The sequence below is a fragment of the Syngnathus leptorhynchus genome, chromosome 2 (genome assembly GCF_054491065.1).
Source record: "Syngnathus leptorhynchus isolate UIUO chromosome 2, UIUO_Slep, whole genome shotgun sequence".
In the NCBI taxonomy this organism is placed as follows: domain Eukaryota; kingdom Metazoa; phylum Chordata; class Actinopteri; order Syngnathiformes; family Syngnathidae; genus Syngnathus; species Syngnathus leptorhynchus.
The window spans coordinates 1,889,000-1,907,050 of record NC_141196.1 but is presented as its reverse complement, the minus strand read 5'-3'; the positions used below and the strand labels follow the sequence as shown (position 1 = coordinate 1,907,050).

The 18,051-nt window shown below is 45.0% G+C and overlaps 3 protein-coding genes and 1 long non-coding RNA gene across 4 annotated transcripts; 1 reads left to right on the top strand and 3 right to left on the bottom strand.

Annotated features, from left to right (window-relative positions):
• Positions 1-87: 87 nt before the first annotated feature.
• cldn7a (claudin 7a) lies at positions 88-3,214 on the bottom strand. Its single transcript, XM_085935264.1, has 4 exons — positions 2,992-3,214; positions 1,673-1,837; positions 1,059-1,143; positions 88-976 (listed from the first exon to the last, which is right to left on the bottom strand). The coding sequence occupies exons 1-4, from the start codon at positions 3,212-3,214 to the stop codon at positions 802-804; spliced, it is 648 nt and encodes a 215-aa protein (XP_085791390.1). The 3' UTR covers positions 88-801.
• On the top strand, positions 676-16,149 carry LOC147060020 (uncharacterized). Its single transcript, XR_015068608.1, has 3 exons — positions 676-996; positions 1,072-1,153; positions 15,763-16,149. It is a non-coding gene; the product is annotated as an uncharacterized LOC147060020 (long non-coding RNA).
• On the bottom strand, positions 5,299-9,794 carry chrnb1l (cholinergic receptor, nicotinic, beta 1 (muscle) like). Its single transcript, XM_085935226.1, has 11 exons — positions 9,689-9,794; positions 8,579-8,712; positions 8,455-8,499; positions 8,079-8,188; positions 7,901-8,009; positions 7,680-7,827; positions 7,425-7,610; positions 7,117-7,340; positions 6,655-6,833; positions 5,882-6,020; positions 5,299-5,465 (listed from the first exon to the last, which is right to left on the bottom strand). Exons 1-11 carry the CDS (start codon positions 9,792-9,794, stop codon positions 5,325-5,327), a joined length of 1,521 nt encoding a protein of 506 aa, XP_085791352.1. The 3' UTR covers positions 5,299-5,324.
• On the bottom strand, positions 10,912-17,376 carry chrnb1 (cholinergic receptor, nicotinic, beta 1 (muscle)). Its single transcript, XM_085935239.1, has 11 exons — positions 17,160-17,376; positions 15,327-15,460; positions 15,008-15,052; positions 14,835-14,944; positions 14,656-14,764; positions 14,443-14,587; positions 13,297-13,482; positions 12,978-13,201; positions 12,436-12,614; positions 11,674-11,821; positions 10,912-11,595 (listed from the first exon to the last, which is right to left on the bottom strand). Exons 1-11 carry the CDS (start codon positions 17,218-17,220, stop codon positions 11,458-11,460), a joined length of 1,479 nt encoding a protein of 492 aa, XP_085791365.1. The 5' UTR covers positions 17,221-17,376; the 3' UTR covers positions 10,912-11,457.
• Positions 17,377-18,051: the final 675 nt, after the last annotated feature.

Sequence of the window (18,051 nt, the reverse complement as noted above, 5' to 3'; positions counted from 1 at the left end):
AGTTTTGCTAATTCCCTCTTCTTTTGGCAAACAACACCACATGAACAAAATATGTTACAATGCTTTTATTTTTTACATACTATCAGCTACAACTCAGTTTGTCTTGTATGTATATAAAAAAAAAAAACAATAATTCCACAAAACACATCAGCCTAGAAACCTGGAATCTAAAATCCATCCTACGTTTGGCCAAATAAATAGCTTCCAACCTAATGGCTGATGTGTGACTATAGAATGGATGCTAGGTCTAACACGTATGTGCAAGGGTGGACAATTCTGCAGTCACCATCCGCCAAATTTGTTTTTTTACCATCTGATGGTTGCACAGGTGTCAAACTCAAGGCCCGGGGGGCAAGATACGGCCCGCCACATCATTTTATGTGGCTCGCGAAAACAAATTGTGCATCAAATTCATGTGTCATTACTATACTGGCAAATTGTCTTCACTTTTAATCATATCTTTTTAAAAAAAATATTTCACCAGTTTTTACTCGTCAGATTTGAAAACGAGTTTAGTTTGTTTTATAGCTTTTACTGTATATAATATGAGGTGCTCATACATTTATGTCATCATGTCTCTCCGAAAGAAGCTATGACTACAATGCGGCCCGCGTAAAAAAATGAGTTTGACACCCCTGTTAAAAATAGAGTATAGCATTTTTGCTAACACATGTTGACCACTAGGGCGGGGCGTGACACTGCTGCGTCATAATCAAGCAATTTTGCATAAAGTCTCACTTTTGCGCTACCGTGACGGCCCACACACATTTTCACTTGGATATCTTTGTATAATTCTGACATTCAGACATATTCCTTATTGCTGCTGGCTGGCCCGGAGCGGGAACTAGCTGCTGGGACGGATGGGTACTTGGACACCTGTTTTTTTCTTGGACAAGAAGCAGCCAACATGGCGCCGCCCAAGACGTCGAGGAGGGAACCTCCCCACGCGATGAAGATGGCGGCGCCGAACTCAAACCTGCGGCATCAAGTGGATTGGTATGAAAAACAAAATAATAAACAAAAAAAAAGATGTGAATACAAGTACAAACGTCACTTACTTGGTGTTGACAGGAGTGTAGGGGTTATAGAACGCCCGGATCACGTTGTGAGCAAACCAGGAGCAAGCTACGATGGCGCACAGCCCTAAAAAGAGGTAACAAAGATATTTAAGTAGCAGTTCGGCCTTGTGTTGGCCAATTTACAGTGCAAAACACTTAGAGAAAGCAAAATCTTTAATCGTTTTTTTAGGCATGATCATTGATGTAAATTGTGAGATAAGGTAAATTTGTCAGATTTTTTTTAAATAGAAACATCCGCACACTTAGTTTGTGCTGTATTTCAATTATCGCGGCTCTTGCTCTCTCTGTCAATATATTGTGTGTTTAAAGGTATTCCGTAAATTACTACCACTTTATTGTAATGCAAAAAAATCTACATCACATTTTCTATATTTCTATGTATACTTTTTAAGCCCATTGTGTTATGCCAATACAGATTATGCATGTGAGGTGCAAGTATTTTTTTTTGTGTGAGGGTGGGGGCAAGGTGTTGCCATCCTGCCATTCCTCTCTGTAGTATCTGTGATTCTTCGATGTAGATACAGAGCGTGAGTACCTTAGCCATTTTTGTAGTTCTCGCGTTAGATGTCATTGAAAGGAGCCGTCCAACTCACCTCCCACTAAGAGTATGATCCCTCCCGTCATGGCGGTACGGGCCTTGCGCAACTTGTCGCTGGCTCCGCAGGTTGTGCACTTCATGCCTGTGCAGGCCACGCCCAGGCCCGCCACGGACACGATGATGCCCACGATCATCAGCGCTCGGGTTGCCTGAAGAGAACCTGAGGAGGATCCAATTTTGTTATGATGAAAACTTCTGGACTGGCCCTCTAGACGCTGCACAAAAGCTGCTTTTATTTATTATGTGTGCGCTCAGCCAAGTTCAGTGCCAGTCGGGCGGCCTCAGTGTCAACTCTTCCTAGAAACGAAACCCCGGGTTACAACGCTGTGGCGCCACACTTTGAAATACGACTGTCGGCTCCTCATTTGCCAGCCCCCCCCCCCCCATCCGCCTCCTATAAAGCATTACACGGCAAACCTTCCTTTGTCTTCGTCCACCTCGAACCAGTCTGTGCCAGTCCGGCCCAGCCTGGCCCGCACAAACAGCACCCTCCCGCAGCGAGGGGAGCCGAGGTGCTGTTGCGGGGGCTTCTATTTGTTTGAGAAGGTCCTGTGGAACCTTCTGGAAGTGGGTAATGCACCAGCTTCCATTTAAGGTCACTGTCAGAAAGCTATTTATCGAAGTATCATTTTATGATTGTGCCTGCATATGCGCATCATTGATTGAGTGTGATGGAAAATGTCACATTTGACATTTTGTAAGTGGCTTAGCTTGTGAATCACAACAGTGACTTCAGTAATAAGTGATCACTGATCCCAATCAGTAAATGGATCAATCTATCCAGTAAAAATTAAAAATTTTGCTCTTTGTGGTGTTCAGTGCCAAGCCCCCGCTGTTCTGGACCGACCCACGAATCTGCCTATAATTGACGTCCATTGAAATGCATTGGGAAAAATTAACAACATTTAAACAATCTAAAAGTTCTCCTAAAAACACATTCAGTATATGGAAAATGATCAGGGGGAGGGGGGCAAAAAAAGTTATTGAAAATTATTGGCAAGAAATCGGCAGCACAGAAACCAGTCCCTGATGTGAGCAAGATTGTGTCTGCTGTAATGTCTTGCATTCATTGACATGATTGATAGATCAGAAAATTGTGACAATATCACAGATTTTGCAAAATATTTGCCAATCTGATTCAACCCATCAGTACAAAACACCGCATCATAATAGGCTGGTATAGAAATTGGGCAGATGCTACATGTCTCCATGTCAAAGTGCCAAACCTTTTTGCAAAAACAATAACACCATCCACACACACACATAAAAAAAAAAAAAAAAAAAAAATCCCAAAATACTGGCGTGACAACTCACTGTCAAGCTGCAGGATGGAATCGTAGATCTTGCACTGGAGCTGTCCCGTACTCTGGAAGGCGCAAGACATCCACAATCCCTGGTACATGGCCACCGCCGTGATGATGTTATCCCCGATATAGGCCGACATCTTCCACTGGGGCAGAACGGTGCCGATGATCAGGCCCACGATGCCGGTCAGCGACATGAAGAACCCCAAAAGTTGAATCCCCGAGTTGGCCATTTGTCTTTCCCCAAAGGAAACGAGGCCTCTGTCCTAGAATGTATTCAATTGTGTGCAAGCTCTATGCAAAAAGCTCTCGTATGGGAGTACGTGTGTGTGCTCGGAGGGGTCTTCTTGGGGATGGGCATGCAAGATGTGTGTGTGCGTGTGTGTTGTTGTCATGTGTGAAGTGGCTGCTGGGAAATGTTCCCTCCGCTTCCAAGCGGCGCAACAGGTCGCCCCGATGGATTCTTTTTTTGTCCTCACGTTTTCATGCTCACGAGGCATTTCAGAGGGTTTGTTTTTTTGCCCCCCCCCCCCATCAATGTGTAAAATGTGTAGTGACCCAGAATTGCCCCCCACTTCCTCCCCCACACATACAATTGAATACCTCGGAGCTGATTTACAGCACATCTCCGACAATGATATTCTAATGAGGGGCTGCAGGAGAAAGAATGCGGTAAGGCAATTAGGAAGATTGACATTTCAGCCTTTCCTGAGGTAACATTTTGAAATAAAAACATCCAAAAAGTAACGACATCATGATCATTTCAATGAATTTATACTCCGAGAAGATTGAATTGTTCTGCCGGTCATTATTCGTTGTAGGCATTGATAGCTGAACAAAGACATGCTATTCATTCTAAAAGAACAAACTTGTGTGAATTCAGAAATTTGGTGTTTCTTTTTGCTGACTCTGATATTTTAGAGTGCCTCGTCGTCAGCCTCGAATGCACGGATGTCATGAACAAAAAAAAGCTTACGAGGGGATAATTTTGGGTTGGCATGGACGCTTCAGTGCGCCTCATTGTCGGCCCTTGGAAATTGACGTGACAACCTGGTGGGAAACATTCCAGCCAGTGAAGACTTGAAACGACTTGATTTAGAAATGACCTGGATGGATGATGTTAGACCAAGTGGCATCCATTTTTACAGATTGTAGTCGTAGTGTTTGATTGACAGTTGAGCAGGAGTGCTTTCACTTCTTCCCTTCTTCCTCAGCTTGATTTCTCATACGGCACATTAGTTGGGAATCTTCTTTCGCAGATTTTCAAAGGTCTTCCACCATCTTATTTTGCCTTCCAGTGACTCATCCTGACCTTTTGTCTTGCTTTCTACTTCACCTCCGGCGGGAGATGCCTTATTGTTGCCCTGGATGTTCCCCCATTTGATGTCTCCTTTCCACGTTAGAGGAGATGAAGCGGAGGAGGGATTGTGGACAGTCTGGGGCCTACCGATGCTGTCGCCATTGGTAACCTGATTTATTTGATGATCTTGGCTTGCAAGGAACACGAAAACAGTGCATTGCTCTATCAAGCCGCCCCCTCCCTGACTTCTTCTTGCACTCCACGCTTCGCTTTATTAGAGCAGTAAAGACACATTTGACTCACCGGTTGAGAACGTTGTTGAATGGCCAATAGAAGAAAAGCTAAATCAGCCCACAGACAAGAACTTTGAGTATTCTCACATGCAAGGGGCTTTCCCCTCCCTCACATTTCTCTGGCCTCCTGGTCCGAAGTGCACAAGAAGGCGGGCTATTCCGACGATTGAAGTCCCACAAGTGTCCCTGGAAGTTAGCGAGGCATTAACAAAAAAGCGCCCACGCATAACTTTTCCCTGAAAGAAGCAAAAAAAAAAAAACCCTTCATGCCAGTTGTTTTGCTCCTAAAAGCTTCTTATGCAACAAGGCCCACCTTGAGTGGATCAGCAGCAGGACAGGGACCGGTGGACTGTGGAGTTGTCCTGCATGAGAGGGGCCTTCTTTTGTCCACGGCAACAAAACACACATTTGCCTGCATTTGTGCGTGCACTGCGCAGCGTGTCTCGGACCCTTCGCTGCACACCAGAAAGCCTGAAAATAGGTCGCTGACATCACAAGTGCTCTGTAAGCCAATTATGTTCCTGGAGTGAGTTGTTGTGCACCAGAAGTGAATATATATTTAAAAAAAAAGACGTTTTTTTAATACAAATAATGAACAAATTGATTGAGGTTGACAATATCTATTTGTTAACCAAAGGGACTTTTCCAGGATCATCAAAATGTCACATCTTCTCTTGAGCTGTGTTGGAAATTAAAATGAATCCATCTGGAGGCTGTGGTTTTATGGACGCTTGACAATTTGACGCCCTCTTATGGGAATGGATTGTCAGGTGTGTAGTTGAAACTGGCGTCCAAGAACATTGCCAAAGTGCCCAGAGTGGTGATGATAACAAAAAGCCACAGGAAGAGACGATCCACCACCAGGGCGATGAACTGCCAGTCCTCTGTCATCTGGATGCAGACACAGCATCATAACAATCATCAGTTTGCAGGTTGAACCTGGTTGGAACAAGGTTTGCTTCTCAGACCAACAAATCAGAAAGAATGGTGACATCATCATCTTCCTGGACCTGTGAGGACGTATTTGAAAATGGATTGTAAAAAAAACCCAAAAACAGTTCCATTACTAATAGAGTGGAGTTAAAGTGACATGGGCCTACGCGACTTATTTTGAAGGCCTTGGACAGATTAGACTGACATGGCAACAGAGGTTGAAATCCGATTGGACCAAAAAAAAGTCTCAGATAAGAAGGTGCTGGAAGCAGTACTTCCATGAGAAACTCAGAAAACAAGGAAACAGACTGTTGGGAAGAACTATTCATGGATGAAATATTGGGACTGAGGTCTTGACGAATCACGTTTCTCACCGAATCGTCGATATCTTGCTTCTTCAGCTGCTCAGCCATGTATGTGACCGCAGCGATGGCCGACTTCAGGTTGGGTGGAAGGATCAGACAGAATCCGTCTGTCTCTGGAAGCCTTTGGAGCCGTACCGGAGTCTCGCACCTAGGAAATCACAAGACGTTTCCTCTATGATCACTTGAACATAACAACTCTTAATGAGTCGAAGAGTCTGACCCAGCTACCTTCAAACCTATTTTCTACTTTCAACCGGGCAAAAGTGAAACTTGACATATTTTGGATACATGTGCTGTTGTTGACCCCCTGAGCACAAAAGCATGTGCGTCACTCTGAGTGACAACAGCAGCAATCTCCTAAACCACAAGGTCAAGTCTGAACCTCTGACCTCCACATACACTCGCCGAGGTCGTGTGAGTGGCTTAGGAATGCTGTGACAACATGCGCTGTAAAACAACAGAACGGGGAAGCAACAATCCTTACGACAGATAAATAATAACACAGTAATCCCCATAAATGCTGTGCAAAGATCGCCGCCCCGCTTTAAACAACCCTGAGAGAGAGAGAAAGGATGAAAAAATGAACTTGAGTGTGACACAGATCGCCACCACGCAAATCTTCACACGTCCTCAGCAGGATTAGACACTGATGCCCAACCAAAATGGCAGCTTAAGAGCTGGCGGCTGTGGCTGGATCGTGGGCGGTGCTTAGCTTGACTGTCAATAGAAGGATGTGAGTAGCAACAGCAAAGTAGACTTAATGCTACTTTGTATGACTTTACCTGCCTCTCCAAGGTATAACAAGATCGGGGTTGATCTTTCGGAAGAAGTACTCTCCTCCGGGCTGTCGTCCGTTGAAGCTTGGTGGGGGTGTTTGGTCACAAGAATCCTCCTTCAAAAGACACTCGTCTTGCTCGGGCCGGGTCATGCCGATGTACTTGGGCAGGAAGTTGATGAAGAGCTAGAAGGTCAAAAGGAGACATCAAAGTGTTTTTTTTGTTTGTTGTTTGAACAAAACCATTTGAACCATTTCAAATTGAGGGTCATTTTTTGGGAAAAATTCTGGAATTTTGCAACCCAAATCCTATGAAATGTTCTGGATTTTTATCATGTACAATATTGATTCACTCTGGAGTAAAAACCAGAGAGGATGAATGGAGATGGTTCGGACATGTGCAGAGGAGGCACAGTGGATCTACCGGTAGGTGGATGCTAGAAATTGAGCTGCTAAGCATCCGACTTACACTGCGAACCCAGCTGGGCATAATGTGCGTGCTGGGTGTGCGGTGGTGCAAGTTGAGGACGACCACACTCAGGATGACGGAGAACGTGACCAAGATCATGGTGAACATCACGTAGTTGACGATGATTGGGATGGCCAGTGAAGTCTCTGGGACTCTGTCAGCCAGCAGAAGCATGAAGACAGTCAAGGCGATGAGAACCGAGATGGAAAGGGTCATCTTCTCTCCTAGGAACCAAGCGTGACAGACAACAAAGCGCTTTGACGTCAATTTTTTTTTTGTAGACTAGAAAAAGACAATTTGTTTCACACCTGCTCCGGGAGGGAGGTAAAAGACAAAAATAGCCAAAACGCTCGTGAGAATGCAGGGAACAATGATGTTGATGATATAGAAAAGAGGTTTCCTCTCAATGATCAAGTAGAAGGTGATGTCCTCATACAGATCCTCCTTGACGTTCTTTCTCGAAGGTTTGTGGCATATGTTCCACTCGCCGTTCTCTGTGGCACGACAGGAAATGTAAATGACAAAAAAGGATTCAGGAGATGCAAGCCAAATCTGTCACCCACCCGTAAAGGCATTCTCGTCTATGACTATCTCCCGGATCTCCTTTCCATTATCGTCCAGATAATACTGCAGATCGACTTCCGAGGCATCGTAGGTATACGAGCGGAAAACCATGCTGCAGTTTTGCCAGTCGAAGGGGAAATACGCAACCTGTGGAAAAGTTTGATGGGTAACAAGAGCGACGAGAACGCAGACCGTCGTGACCTGAGTGAGCAGACTCTACCTCGATAGAGCAAGAAGTACGGTAGATGGCCGGCGGGAGCCAGTTGACTGTCCCGTCATTGTACACCAAGACGTTGACGTATAAAGCTACGTCAAATTGACCGTCATTGCTGCGGAGATGGCAGAAGACGCGTGAAGTTTCCTCCAAGTTATTTGAAACAAATCGAGCGGACACTCACTTGTTTATGAGGTAGATATCGGGGCGCCACACCTTGTTTGCGGGAATCCTCAAAACGTCGATGTTGTCGTACTCCTTTGGGTCCCACGACAAGCGGTAGTCTTTCCACTCCTGCCGACAAGTCACATTTTGACCTTGATGCTACAAAGTCAGGATCAGGCCCATGCGGAATAGCTGCTTTTTCATTTATTGTGAGTGGAATCACGATTCTTCATTCGTACTTTACATTCAAGGACCCCAATTTAGAATTCTCATTACCGCCGAGCAAAAGACGAAGCGAGAATGAAGGTAAAACTAAAGTGGGAAATCATTTGTGCTGCATGAAAGGTGACAAGTGAATTTGGCTGGAGAGATTATGCGCGTTTGTACCCTCATACCAGATTCATGAACACGTTGGTCGTCATCTCGCCGTTCTTCTCATTCTGCAGTCAGGTAGACACACGCATGCGAGGTCAGCCATTAGTCATTTGTGACTTCATTTGCATGTTTGCGTGTGCTTACCAAGCTGACGAGCTGGGACAAAGTCATTCCCACCCGTACCATCACTTTCTCCTCCCAGTACTGAGCTGGTCGTACCTTCAAGTTGTAGTCCTTGAATATCTCCCGATGGAGCTTTCGCTCCGTTTCCGAGGCTCCTGATGTTAATGCTAGTTAATCATGAAGATCAGAGCATCACATCATTGGCAACATGAAGTGATTGATCAGCACACATCTATATGCAATCTTTGCCCGGTTTGGAGGCAGTATACGGAACTGTTATTTTTTTCAATGAACCATAAAAACATGGCGTGATTGTCATCGAAGAACCATATTACTACTGAGGCCAATCAAAAAAATGAGAGGGTGTGAATAACAAACTAGGAGTCAACTATTAACGCTTAGTTTGATGATGTGGACGGACATCCAAGTATGTCCTCTGATAACAGACCAGACCTTCCTCCCAAAAGTGTGCCACAACATGATGAGGGGCAGACAAAGAAGGACAACCGGGAGGTGCAGAGCGAGTGGTCAGCGGGGCAGGTGCTGGTGGCGTGCGGCGGGGTCGCAAAGGTGACTGAGCTAATGTAATTGATATGCTGCAGGGGGAGCCGCATCAAAGGGATGTCTGGGATACCAGCGCCATCCGGGCTCCAAATAGACTGATTATCAAACAATGATGTGTTAATATGTTTTATTGGTTGTACAAGAGAAAATCGTCTCAAAATCTTTTGGTTTAGAAATTCATCGTTTTTGCTCATTTTCTTTTAGGGCCAAATATTGTTTCATGGAACCAGTAGAAATCCAGCACTTGTGATTCTTCCCGTGGCTGGAAAAGTCAGATTGAGACAAATGCAGTCATCTCTTTACCTGCTATGACTGTGTGCGCTTCAATGACAAAGACATTTGTACTCATCATGAAAGAATCATACACTGAGTGTTAAGAGGTCGCGCTTCATTAGAAGATTCAGAGGTGGATGAGCTGCTCGATGCTTCCAACATTAAGGAAATAGTTTGCCGAAGGTCAAAGAACCGCTTTAGGATGAACTAGAGTGGAGGCATTGCCATCCTTGCATCATTATGAGGTTCTAAAATATGCTGAAGGAACATTTTTGAAAGCAATAATGTTCTTACCGGTCAAAGAAAGGCAAAGGCAAATGATAAGTTGGTTGGCTTTCAGATGAATGTTCATCATGTTATTTGGTCCACTTATCTTCTTGTGGTAGCCCAAAGACCCCATGAACCTCCAGAGTTCACCCCTCTGCTCCTTCACCCAGATGGATGCGGCTCTCCAGTAGGTCCACTTCAGAAAAGTCAACACTTCCCCTCATCTATTTGGCCCCTGTTTTGCAGCTTGTCGTCCAACAACAATCTCCCCGTACGATGTGTTTGCCCGCTTTGGATCATACCTCAACAATGGGGAACCACGGCCTGATTGGGTACTGGTGCTGGGAGTGACGAGAGGCTGGAATGTGTTTGTACTGAGAAGCCTTTGGAGCAGACACCTGTTGGTGCGCACCGATCTGAGAATGTTGTATAGCGTGGGGACAGTGGGTGGGTGGGGCGGAACAAAGAGGAAGTGGAGGGGCACTAGTTCTGTGATGGGGCTGAAGGACTTAGGCACCATGACAATGGAGATATTTTTGGGCAGAAGTGCGTGTAGGTTGGGTGAACCAGATTTGAGGTATTTCCTGACCCTCAGACTTCAAGGTGCCTTCTTGCATGTCCCAAAAAGTACAAGTATGTTCCGGAGCCGTATCGACGGAACCTTTAACCGGACTACGCCACAGTGATTACATTGCGTTGTACCGCCTTTGTCTGTCAAGGAGGCCTCGCTAGAACGTGTTCTACAGAATAATAATACATTTAACTTTGAGCTACTGTGTCTTGGGTCAGAGTCTCACGTTTACCTTGCAATGGTCAGGGTCTCCGGAGGGAAAACATAAACAGGTCATTAATCAGCTACAGGTTGATGGCGGCTAAGGGAAAAACGTCTCCAGCTCGGCCGGTTGCCTTGTGGCTGCTGGCTGTATAAATACTTCAAGGACATAGGGCACCTTGTGGAGCCACTTGCATGCACAGTTTAAGGACCTCGCGATCAGGAAGCTAATGTTCCTGGTGCGGCTAAGGCGCTACCGGCTTCTTTACTAAGTCAATTATGGATTGGTGATTGGGTTTTCCATCTTCCAGGGAAGTCTATGCGTATCGTTAAACCGGTGCCACTTTGTGAATGTCTGCGTATATGCTTGCAAGCATTCTGTAAAGAGATGAAACCTTTAGCGTTATTTCAGATCTTTATTGACAGTATTGTGAACAAAACAAACATTTGCAGGCAACGTACAGTTGGCTGAGTTGGAGAGAACAAGGGAGGAAAAAAAATAGCAAAAGGTCCCCTATACAGTGGGAATTCCACAGGCTATTCACAGCTGCGATGTAAGAATAGCCTCCCTGTACAAACACACACAAGTGCTTTAAATACAAAGAGGATTAGTTTTAGGCACAGGAATATCCATAAAGCATGTGACACACTGCGGCACATTGTGACACATGGAAATGAAAGGCTGGGTCATTGCGGCATCTGCTGTGCCTCATGCGTTTATTTGTTGACACCGCGTCGGAATATTTACGCCAGGCCGGCGCACAAAAACATGCAGGAATATTTTTAGCATTGAATCGAACTAGTGGTTAGCATGTGTCCCACAGGGCCGAGGTTCCGAGGATGAATTTGCAACCAGGCTTTCCTGAGTGGAGTTAGAGTTTGCATGTTTGCTGAAGTTGTGGCCACTTATCTGTGAAGTGTCAAGATGTTCATTCATATGCATGCCAAATTTGTCTGACCAACGTTTCCACACATCAGTAGAAGAAACAAAGCTCAAATTTAAATTTTTCTTTCCAACTGCGGTTTAGAAAGGGTCAGTGGGTGCACGATTAAGGCTGGCCTTAGTAAAAATCGCTAAGGTGCCCACGGTGGTGAAGATGACAAATATCCAGAGGAACATGCGGTCCACCACCATGGCCACGTACTGCCAGTCTTCCTTCAGCTGAGAAGCAGAACCAGAGACGCACAGTTAAAAATTTTGCATCAAAAGTGAGACAATTCCGTTTGGTGCAAATCTCACAGCTTCGTAGTCCTTTTCGGCCTGCAGTGCTTCAGCGATGTACGTGATGGCCTCAATGGCTGATTTGAGTTCGGGGGGAAGTGAAAGGTAGCTACTGGGCCCATCAATAAATTTTTTTAGGTTGGATGTTTTGCCCTCTGCTTGGAATCTGCATACAAAATACACAGGCCCAACATATCGATAGAAATATCTGGCCTGCTTTTACTTTTCCGTTTTTTCCCATTTGACCACCGACCACCAGAGGACAGTGTGACTCTCCCTCTCATGCAGCCTGAGCCTGAAAAAAACAACCCCTTGGTATTCACTTTAAATGCTAGATGAGTTTACAATGCAGTGGTGGTCCTGGCAAAGAAGCTGTGACCTCTGTGAGCTAAGGGGAGGATATGAGAGGGGGCTCCTCATTTTGGGAGGTAGCGATAAGGGGAGAGGAAGAGAAGAGACTTGTTGTTTTTTTCCTCTTTTGGTTTCCTCCCATCAGTGCTCAAAGTAGCACCTCAGCGAGGCGTAAATTACAATTCATTAGACTAATTCAACTTAAACTGGCGGTGTCTGGTGCCAAGACATGCACTAAATCCAATTAAGTGTGTGTGTGTGTGTGTGTGCGTGCCTTGGGACATAGTGCGGCCTCATCAAATTGCTCTTACAGACCCTTAACCGGGTTGACCTTTTGCTCTTCGCACTCATTATAATGCTTTTTGTCGACAATAATGAAGAGGTATGCAGAAATGGCGGTAACCTCATCGTTAATGGGCGTGGCCTCACCTGTTGGGTTTAGGGAACAAGATGGAGGAATCCGGCTTGCGGATGAAGTACTCGTCGGCGGCCTTGCTGATGGCAAACACTTTTTTCTCCCGCTGAGCAGGCAACATTTTGAGGGCCAGGGGCACTTCCACTTTGGGGCGCAGCATGCAGAGGTACGGGGGCAGCATATGGATGAAGATCTATGAGAACGGAAGAGGCTTTACTTTTATTTGGACCTAGGATTTATGGATATAAAATAATGAAATAAGATTTAATTGGCCTGCATTCTCCTGTTAAGACGGGAAACATTTGTCAAAGTGGTGAATATGTGGCGAGCGAGAGAACCCGTGACATCAAGCGTGCTGGGTAACATGATCCATCTTCTCGACAGTTGGCTCTCAAGGTGACCTTGAGTGACGCTTTAGAGGATCTTCTCATTAAATGTCGTTAAAGGATAAAAAAATATTTGGCTGTAAGAATTTGGATGTGAAAAATCTCTGACTTCAGGAGTCGACGGTAAAATGGCTTTCCCCGCAGTTAGTCGCATGGCACGCACTACTCACCTTGCGGACCCACATGGGCATCATGTGAGTGTTGGGAGAGCGGTGGTGCAGGTTGAGCACGACCACGCTGAGAATGACCGAGCAGGTGACCAGGATCATGGTGAACATGATGTACTTGACGATGACGGGAACGCCCAGAGAGGTCTCTGGAATTTTGTCCGCCAACAGCAGCAAGAAGACGGTAAGGGTGAGCAAAACGTTGATGGAAAGGCCCATCTTCTCACCTGGCGGGTAGAGGAAAATTAACACCATGGCGTTAGTCCAATAATCTCAGTCGTAATTGGACTATGACAAAGTCATAATTGGCGTCAGACCGTACCTGCATCAGGCGGCAGGTAAAAGTTGAAGATGGCGATGATAGTGATGAGGATGCAAGGGAGGATGATGTTCAGCACGTAGTAGAGCGGCTTCCTCTCGATGATCAGGTAGAAACTCATGTCCTCGTACAGGTCCTTGTTCATGTTTTTCCTGCATGGTTTGTGTCTGATGTGCCACTCGCTGCTCTCTGGGGTCACATGGTCAGTATATTAATACAACTCTAAGTTCTATTTATAGAGCCCTTAAGACCGGTGTGGAAGCACAAACAGGTTTTAAGAATGGATAGCAAGGGTGCCTTTTTGATGGCCCTTGGGAGGTCATTCTGTGTCGTAGTCAAGATGACGTCAATCAAGACCATTATTGAGACGAGAAAGTATCAAGGCCTTTTGGAGGTCGAGACGGGGAAAAGCCAAGAGTTTTGGACATCAAGATTGAGACAAGACTTTTGAAGATCAAGATTGAGATCCAAGACTTTTGGGGATCAAGCACATCAACACCAAGATTTTTGGAGGTTAAGACCAATTTAAGACCAGAACCTTTAGAGATCGAGACCGAGACAAATCCAAGACTTTTGAAGATCGAAACAAGACCAAGACAAAACCATGACTGCATATGTCACACAAGAACAAAATGACCAGTATTTCCGGAAGTCAAGTTTAAATCGGAATTTAAGTACGGTGTTTTCCGAACTATAAGGCGCATCTAAAAACCTAAAATTTTCTCAAAAGCCGACAGTGCGCCTTATAGCCCGGTGCGCCTTATATATGAACCAAATTCCTAAATTTAAACTGCCTCAAAGCATTGTGCCATGAAATCAATCATAAGTGGCCCGCTGAAGACTATGAATCATGAATCAAAAAGACTATGGATCGTTATTTTGTGATTATGAAGTAATTTGTTGCGTCTGAAGTTGAAATTATAAAGGTAAAATGGAGAATGATTTGATTTGGATTCAAAATCTGACATGATGCCTTAATGGTGCGCCTTATAGTCTCGTGCGCCTTGTATAAGGACAAAGTTTTAAAATGGGCCATTCATCGAAGGTGCGACTTATAGTCCGGTGCACCTTATAGTCCGGAAAATACGGTAGTCCTCTTGATCTCTCAAACAAGATGTTTCAAGAGCTAAGTGTTGTACGTTGCCTCACCGCTGAAGCCCTGGTCCAGTTGGATCTCCCGTATCTCGTTGCCGTTTGCATCCAACGCGTACTGCAATTCGATCTCGGTGGAATCGTACGTGTAAGAGCGGAACTGCATGCTGCAGTTCTGCCAATCGAAGGGGAAATATGTCACCTGGGCGGGAAAAGAAACATTTTGAAGTCCAGTCTAGGTGTGTTGTCAGCCGTGAAGGTTATTCTCACCCTAACGCCACAGGAGCTCAGGTAGAGTGCGGGTGGAGTCCAGGTCACCCTGCCATTGCTATACACCTGAACATGAACATGCAGCGCCACATCAAACACGCCATCGTTGCTGCAAGACAACAGAAACACTTTGAGGAACGAGCAAAAGGACAACATATGCGTGACGTAAGCTGCTTTACTTGTTGATCAGGTAAATGTCCGGCAGCCAGACTTTGGCAGCGGGAATACGCAACACCTCAATCCCATCATGCTCTTTGGGATCCCACAACAAATTGTAATCTCTCCACTCCTGTTGGCAAAGTTCCTATTAAAAAGTGTCCAGATGGAAGGCACGCTATGAACAAGTACTTACCAAATTCATAACGACGACAGTGCTCATTTCTTCATTTTTCATATTCTGGAGGATATGACAAATTAGAAGTCAAAGTCTTGTTTGGCTTGGAACAGTTTACATGTATGGCATTGGTGTGTGCAAGGCTTGAGTATTCATGTGTGTATTATGCGTGCCTCTGTTGGACCGAGCCCGGCCGGCTATTTAAAACACAGAGAGGAATGTCAGGCGGACAGCTGACGGAGGAGAAGGACGCTTACTGGAACCAACCCGACTTATTTTGCCACGTAAAAATACCATCGGGTAGTGCGGTTCTTTGCATCCGTTCAATAGAACTCACCATTCCAACAAATGAGGAGAGGGTCATACCCACTCGGACCACCACTCGCTCCATGGGGGTTCGCGCAGGCCGGACCTTGAGGTTGTAGTTAGCCAAGACCTGCTTGGTTAGCGCCTGCTCGACATCTCCTGCTCCTGAAATGTTTAAAGTTAAACAAACACAAGTTGGGTCATAAAACATTTAACTTATTTTCCTTTTCGGAAGATTTAGAGAACAGAACCAATGGAAAGGGTATCTTAACTATCTTAATCCTAATTTGTGAGAACATCGGAGTAGGATACAAAACCAGAGAGAATGTAATAGGCACGGTTACCCATTTTGAACTATTTATGAAGCAATCTTTGGTGAATTGAATGAGGTCAGAGCAAATTATAGAGCAATTATATAATTGTCAATTCAGCATTTCTTAACTTTAACTTTTTTTACTGCTTGACAGGAAGGTGATGGGAAAGACCGCGACCGTCAGACCTCGTGAACAAGGACACGTCAAACCTTCGAGGAGTTCTGGTGGGTCTAGACTAGAGTAACCTAACGGTGCCAACAACTGGTCTGGATCCAACCATGAACACAAGTCAAATTGTCGAGGAGGTCTGGTGGGTCTAGACTAGAGTAACCTAACGGTGCCAACAACTGGTCTGGATCCAACCATGAACACAAGTCAAGTCGTCGAGGAGTACTGGTGGGTCTGGACTAGAGTAACCTAACGGTGCCAACAACTGGTCTGGACCCAACCATGAACACAAGTCAAGTCGTCGAGGAGTCCTGCTGGGTCTAGACTAGAGTAACCTAACGGTGCCAACAACTGGTCTGGATCCAACCTTGAGTAAGTGACCCAGATTTCTTATGTTGTATATGTTTAAAGAAAATGGTGGCTAAATGGTGATCTTGTTTAATCAGGATATGTTTGATTATGGCAGCCCTCCACAATGGTTGGTTGAAATGTTTTCTTAATCGTTTACATTTTTCTTGTTTTGTTTAATTAATACACGCGGTCTTGAGTTACGCTGTATTTACGACACACATCTCATATTTGAAGCCTTTTTTCCGACCTAAGCGTTTTTGCGTCGTAAGCGTCGTCAAGGCGTTGTAAGGTTCGTAACGCGCGCGGGAACTAAGAAGAAGAATAAACCGCGAAGGAGGCTGTGGATCGAGGAAGACTGAGTTACCCACTCACGTGGTATACGCCAATTTGGACTATTGCGTCATCTCTCTCTTGCGACGCCCCTTCCAGTGTGCAAGCCAACCACAGGATTAAAGGTAAGGAATTGTTTTCTTTTTTCTTTTTTTTATAACTGTACTGTTTCATTTTGTTAATGTTCCGAGTTACACTGAAATTCTGTTACGCGTAGGAAAGGATAAACGTCGTAAACTGAGGACCCCCTGTATAGGACCAACATTTTAGAAAAGACAAGTTATTTGATTACTCCGGGGGAAATAAAACCTTGCACAAGACCCCCTTTGCCAATAAATCAGCATATAACCTTCAAAATATTTCACAAGATGAGCGAATAGAAGAAAGGGATCGTCAACCAATCCTCTTGGCACAATCTCTTCAAGTCATCCAGTGACTTGGGCCCTCTTGTCTTTAGCCCCCTCCTCATGTTTTCAACGGGGTTCAGGTCTGGGGACTGAGATGGCCATGGGAGGAGTTTCATTCTGTCTCGTGAATCACGTCTACAATTTTCAGTATGAGAGTATACTTCTGCAATCAAAATTGAATTTAAGAATATGTAGTGTAACTATATACGTATAGACGTACTTGTACTATACGTATATAGTACATACGTAACACAGACAGACACACACACACAGTACAAACTGAGTGTTGCTTACCTCCCAGTGAACTCAGGCTGCATATGCCACACAACAGCAGGAGCAGGTCTGCGCTTTTCATAGTGACAGAAACAACAAAACTCCAACTCAAAACAAATGTGTTTTTTTTTTTTCCCAACCCGTCTGGCGTCTTTCTTTGGTCTTTTCTGCTCCTGTGCAAGTCCCGTGGAGATCTTTAGTGTGACTTTTAGTCCGAGTGGACTGTTGTTGTCTGTCAGTCAGGCCGGACAGGCCATCTGCTGACTGCTCCAATTACGACGGACAAGGGGGAGGCGAGATTCTGTGTGTGTGTGTGTCTCTCCGTCTATGTGTGTGTTTGTGTGTGTGTGTGTGTAAATGTCCTTTCCGGCCAATAACTGCCTATATTGCTCATTTGGTCCCTCCTTTATGGCTGGAACCGTTTCCACTCTTTGGGGAAAATATTCGACAAGCTATTTGAGCAAGATTTTCTCTTTGTAAGGTTCTCAAGACTTTTATGGACATCGAATCAGGACACGATCATGACAGTTTGGGCCTTCTTCTCCAAGCAGACAGCCCGTAAAAACAAATGAGAGATGTGGCGCTTAGAGCCGACCAACAACATGCCAGCATCATTTATGATCCGCTCCGGCCACCATTTGGTCGGCGGCCAATTTAATTAGCATAGAAGCAAAAGTGTTAACAGTCAACCGGCGAGGAGTGCATCAACAATAGATCACTCGCCTTTTATCGGTGGAGTTAAATTGGATTGTTTTCTCGGGATCATACGCATCAGCAACAAGTGTTGACGTTATCAGTGGAAAATCAATTTAACGGCGCCAGACACACTTAATTCAATTAAGAACTCTGCCGCATTATTATCCTCTATTTTGGGGGTGGGGGGGTGAACTGAATCTTAAATTCCTATTCTACT

Bases quoted from the DNA above. Each gene is read 5' to 3' on its own strand.
- cldn7a (XM_085935264.1), bottom strand. From the start codon at position 3,214: ATGGCCAACTCGGGGATTCAACTTTTGGGGTTCTTCATGTCGCTGACC. The intron at 1,144-1,672 runs GTGAGTTGGACG...ACCTCTTTTTAG, and splicing joins GATCATACTCTTAGTGGGAG to GGCTGTGCGCCATCGTAGCT. The intron at 977-1,058 runs GTAAGTGACGTT...TTGATGCCGCAG, and splicing joins TACACTCCTGTCAACACCAA to GTTTGAGTTCGGCGCCGCCA.
- chrnb1 (XM_085935239.1), bottom strand. From the start codon at position 17,220: ATGAAAAGCGCAGACCTGCTCCTGCTGTTGTGTGGCATATGCAGCCTG. The intron at 15,053-15,326 runs GTGAGTTCTATT...CATATCCTCCAG, and splicing joins TCTCCTCATTTGTTGGAATG to AATATGAAAAATGAAGAAAT. The intron at 11,822-12,435 runs GTGAGGCCACGC...TTTTGTATGCAG, and splicing joins TTGTTCCCTAAACCCAACAG to ATTCCAAGCAGAGGGCAAAA.
- chrnb1l (XM_085935226.1), bottom strand. From the start codon at position 9,794: ATGGGGTCTTTGGGCTACCACAAGAAGATAAGTGGACCAAATAACATG. The intron at 7,828-7,900 runs GTAGAGTCTGCT...ACTTTTCCACAG, and splicing joins GTACTTCTTGCTCTATCGAG to GTTGCGTATTTCCCCTTCGA. The intron at 6,021-6,654 runs GTAAAGTCATAC...GTGATTTCCTAG, and splicing joins GTTATACCTTGGAGAGGCAG to GTGCGAGACTCCGGTACGGC.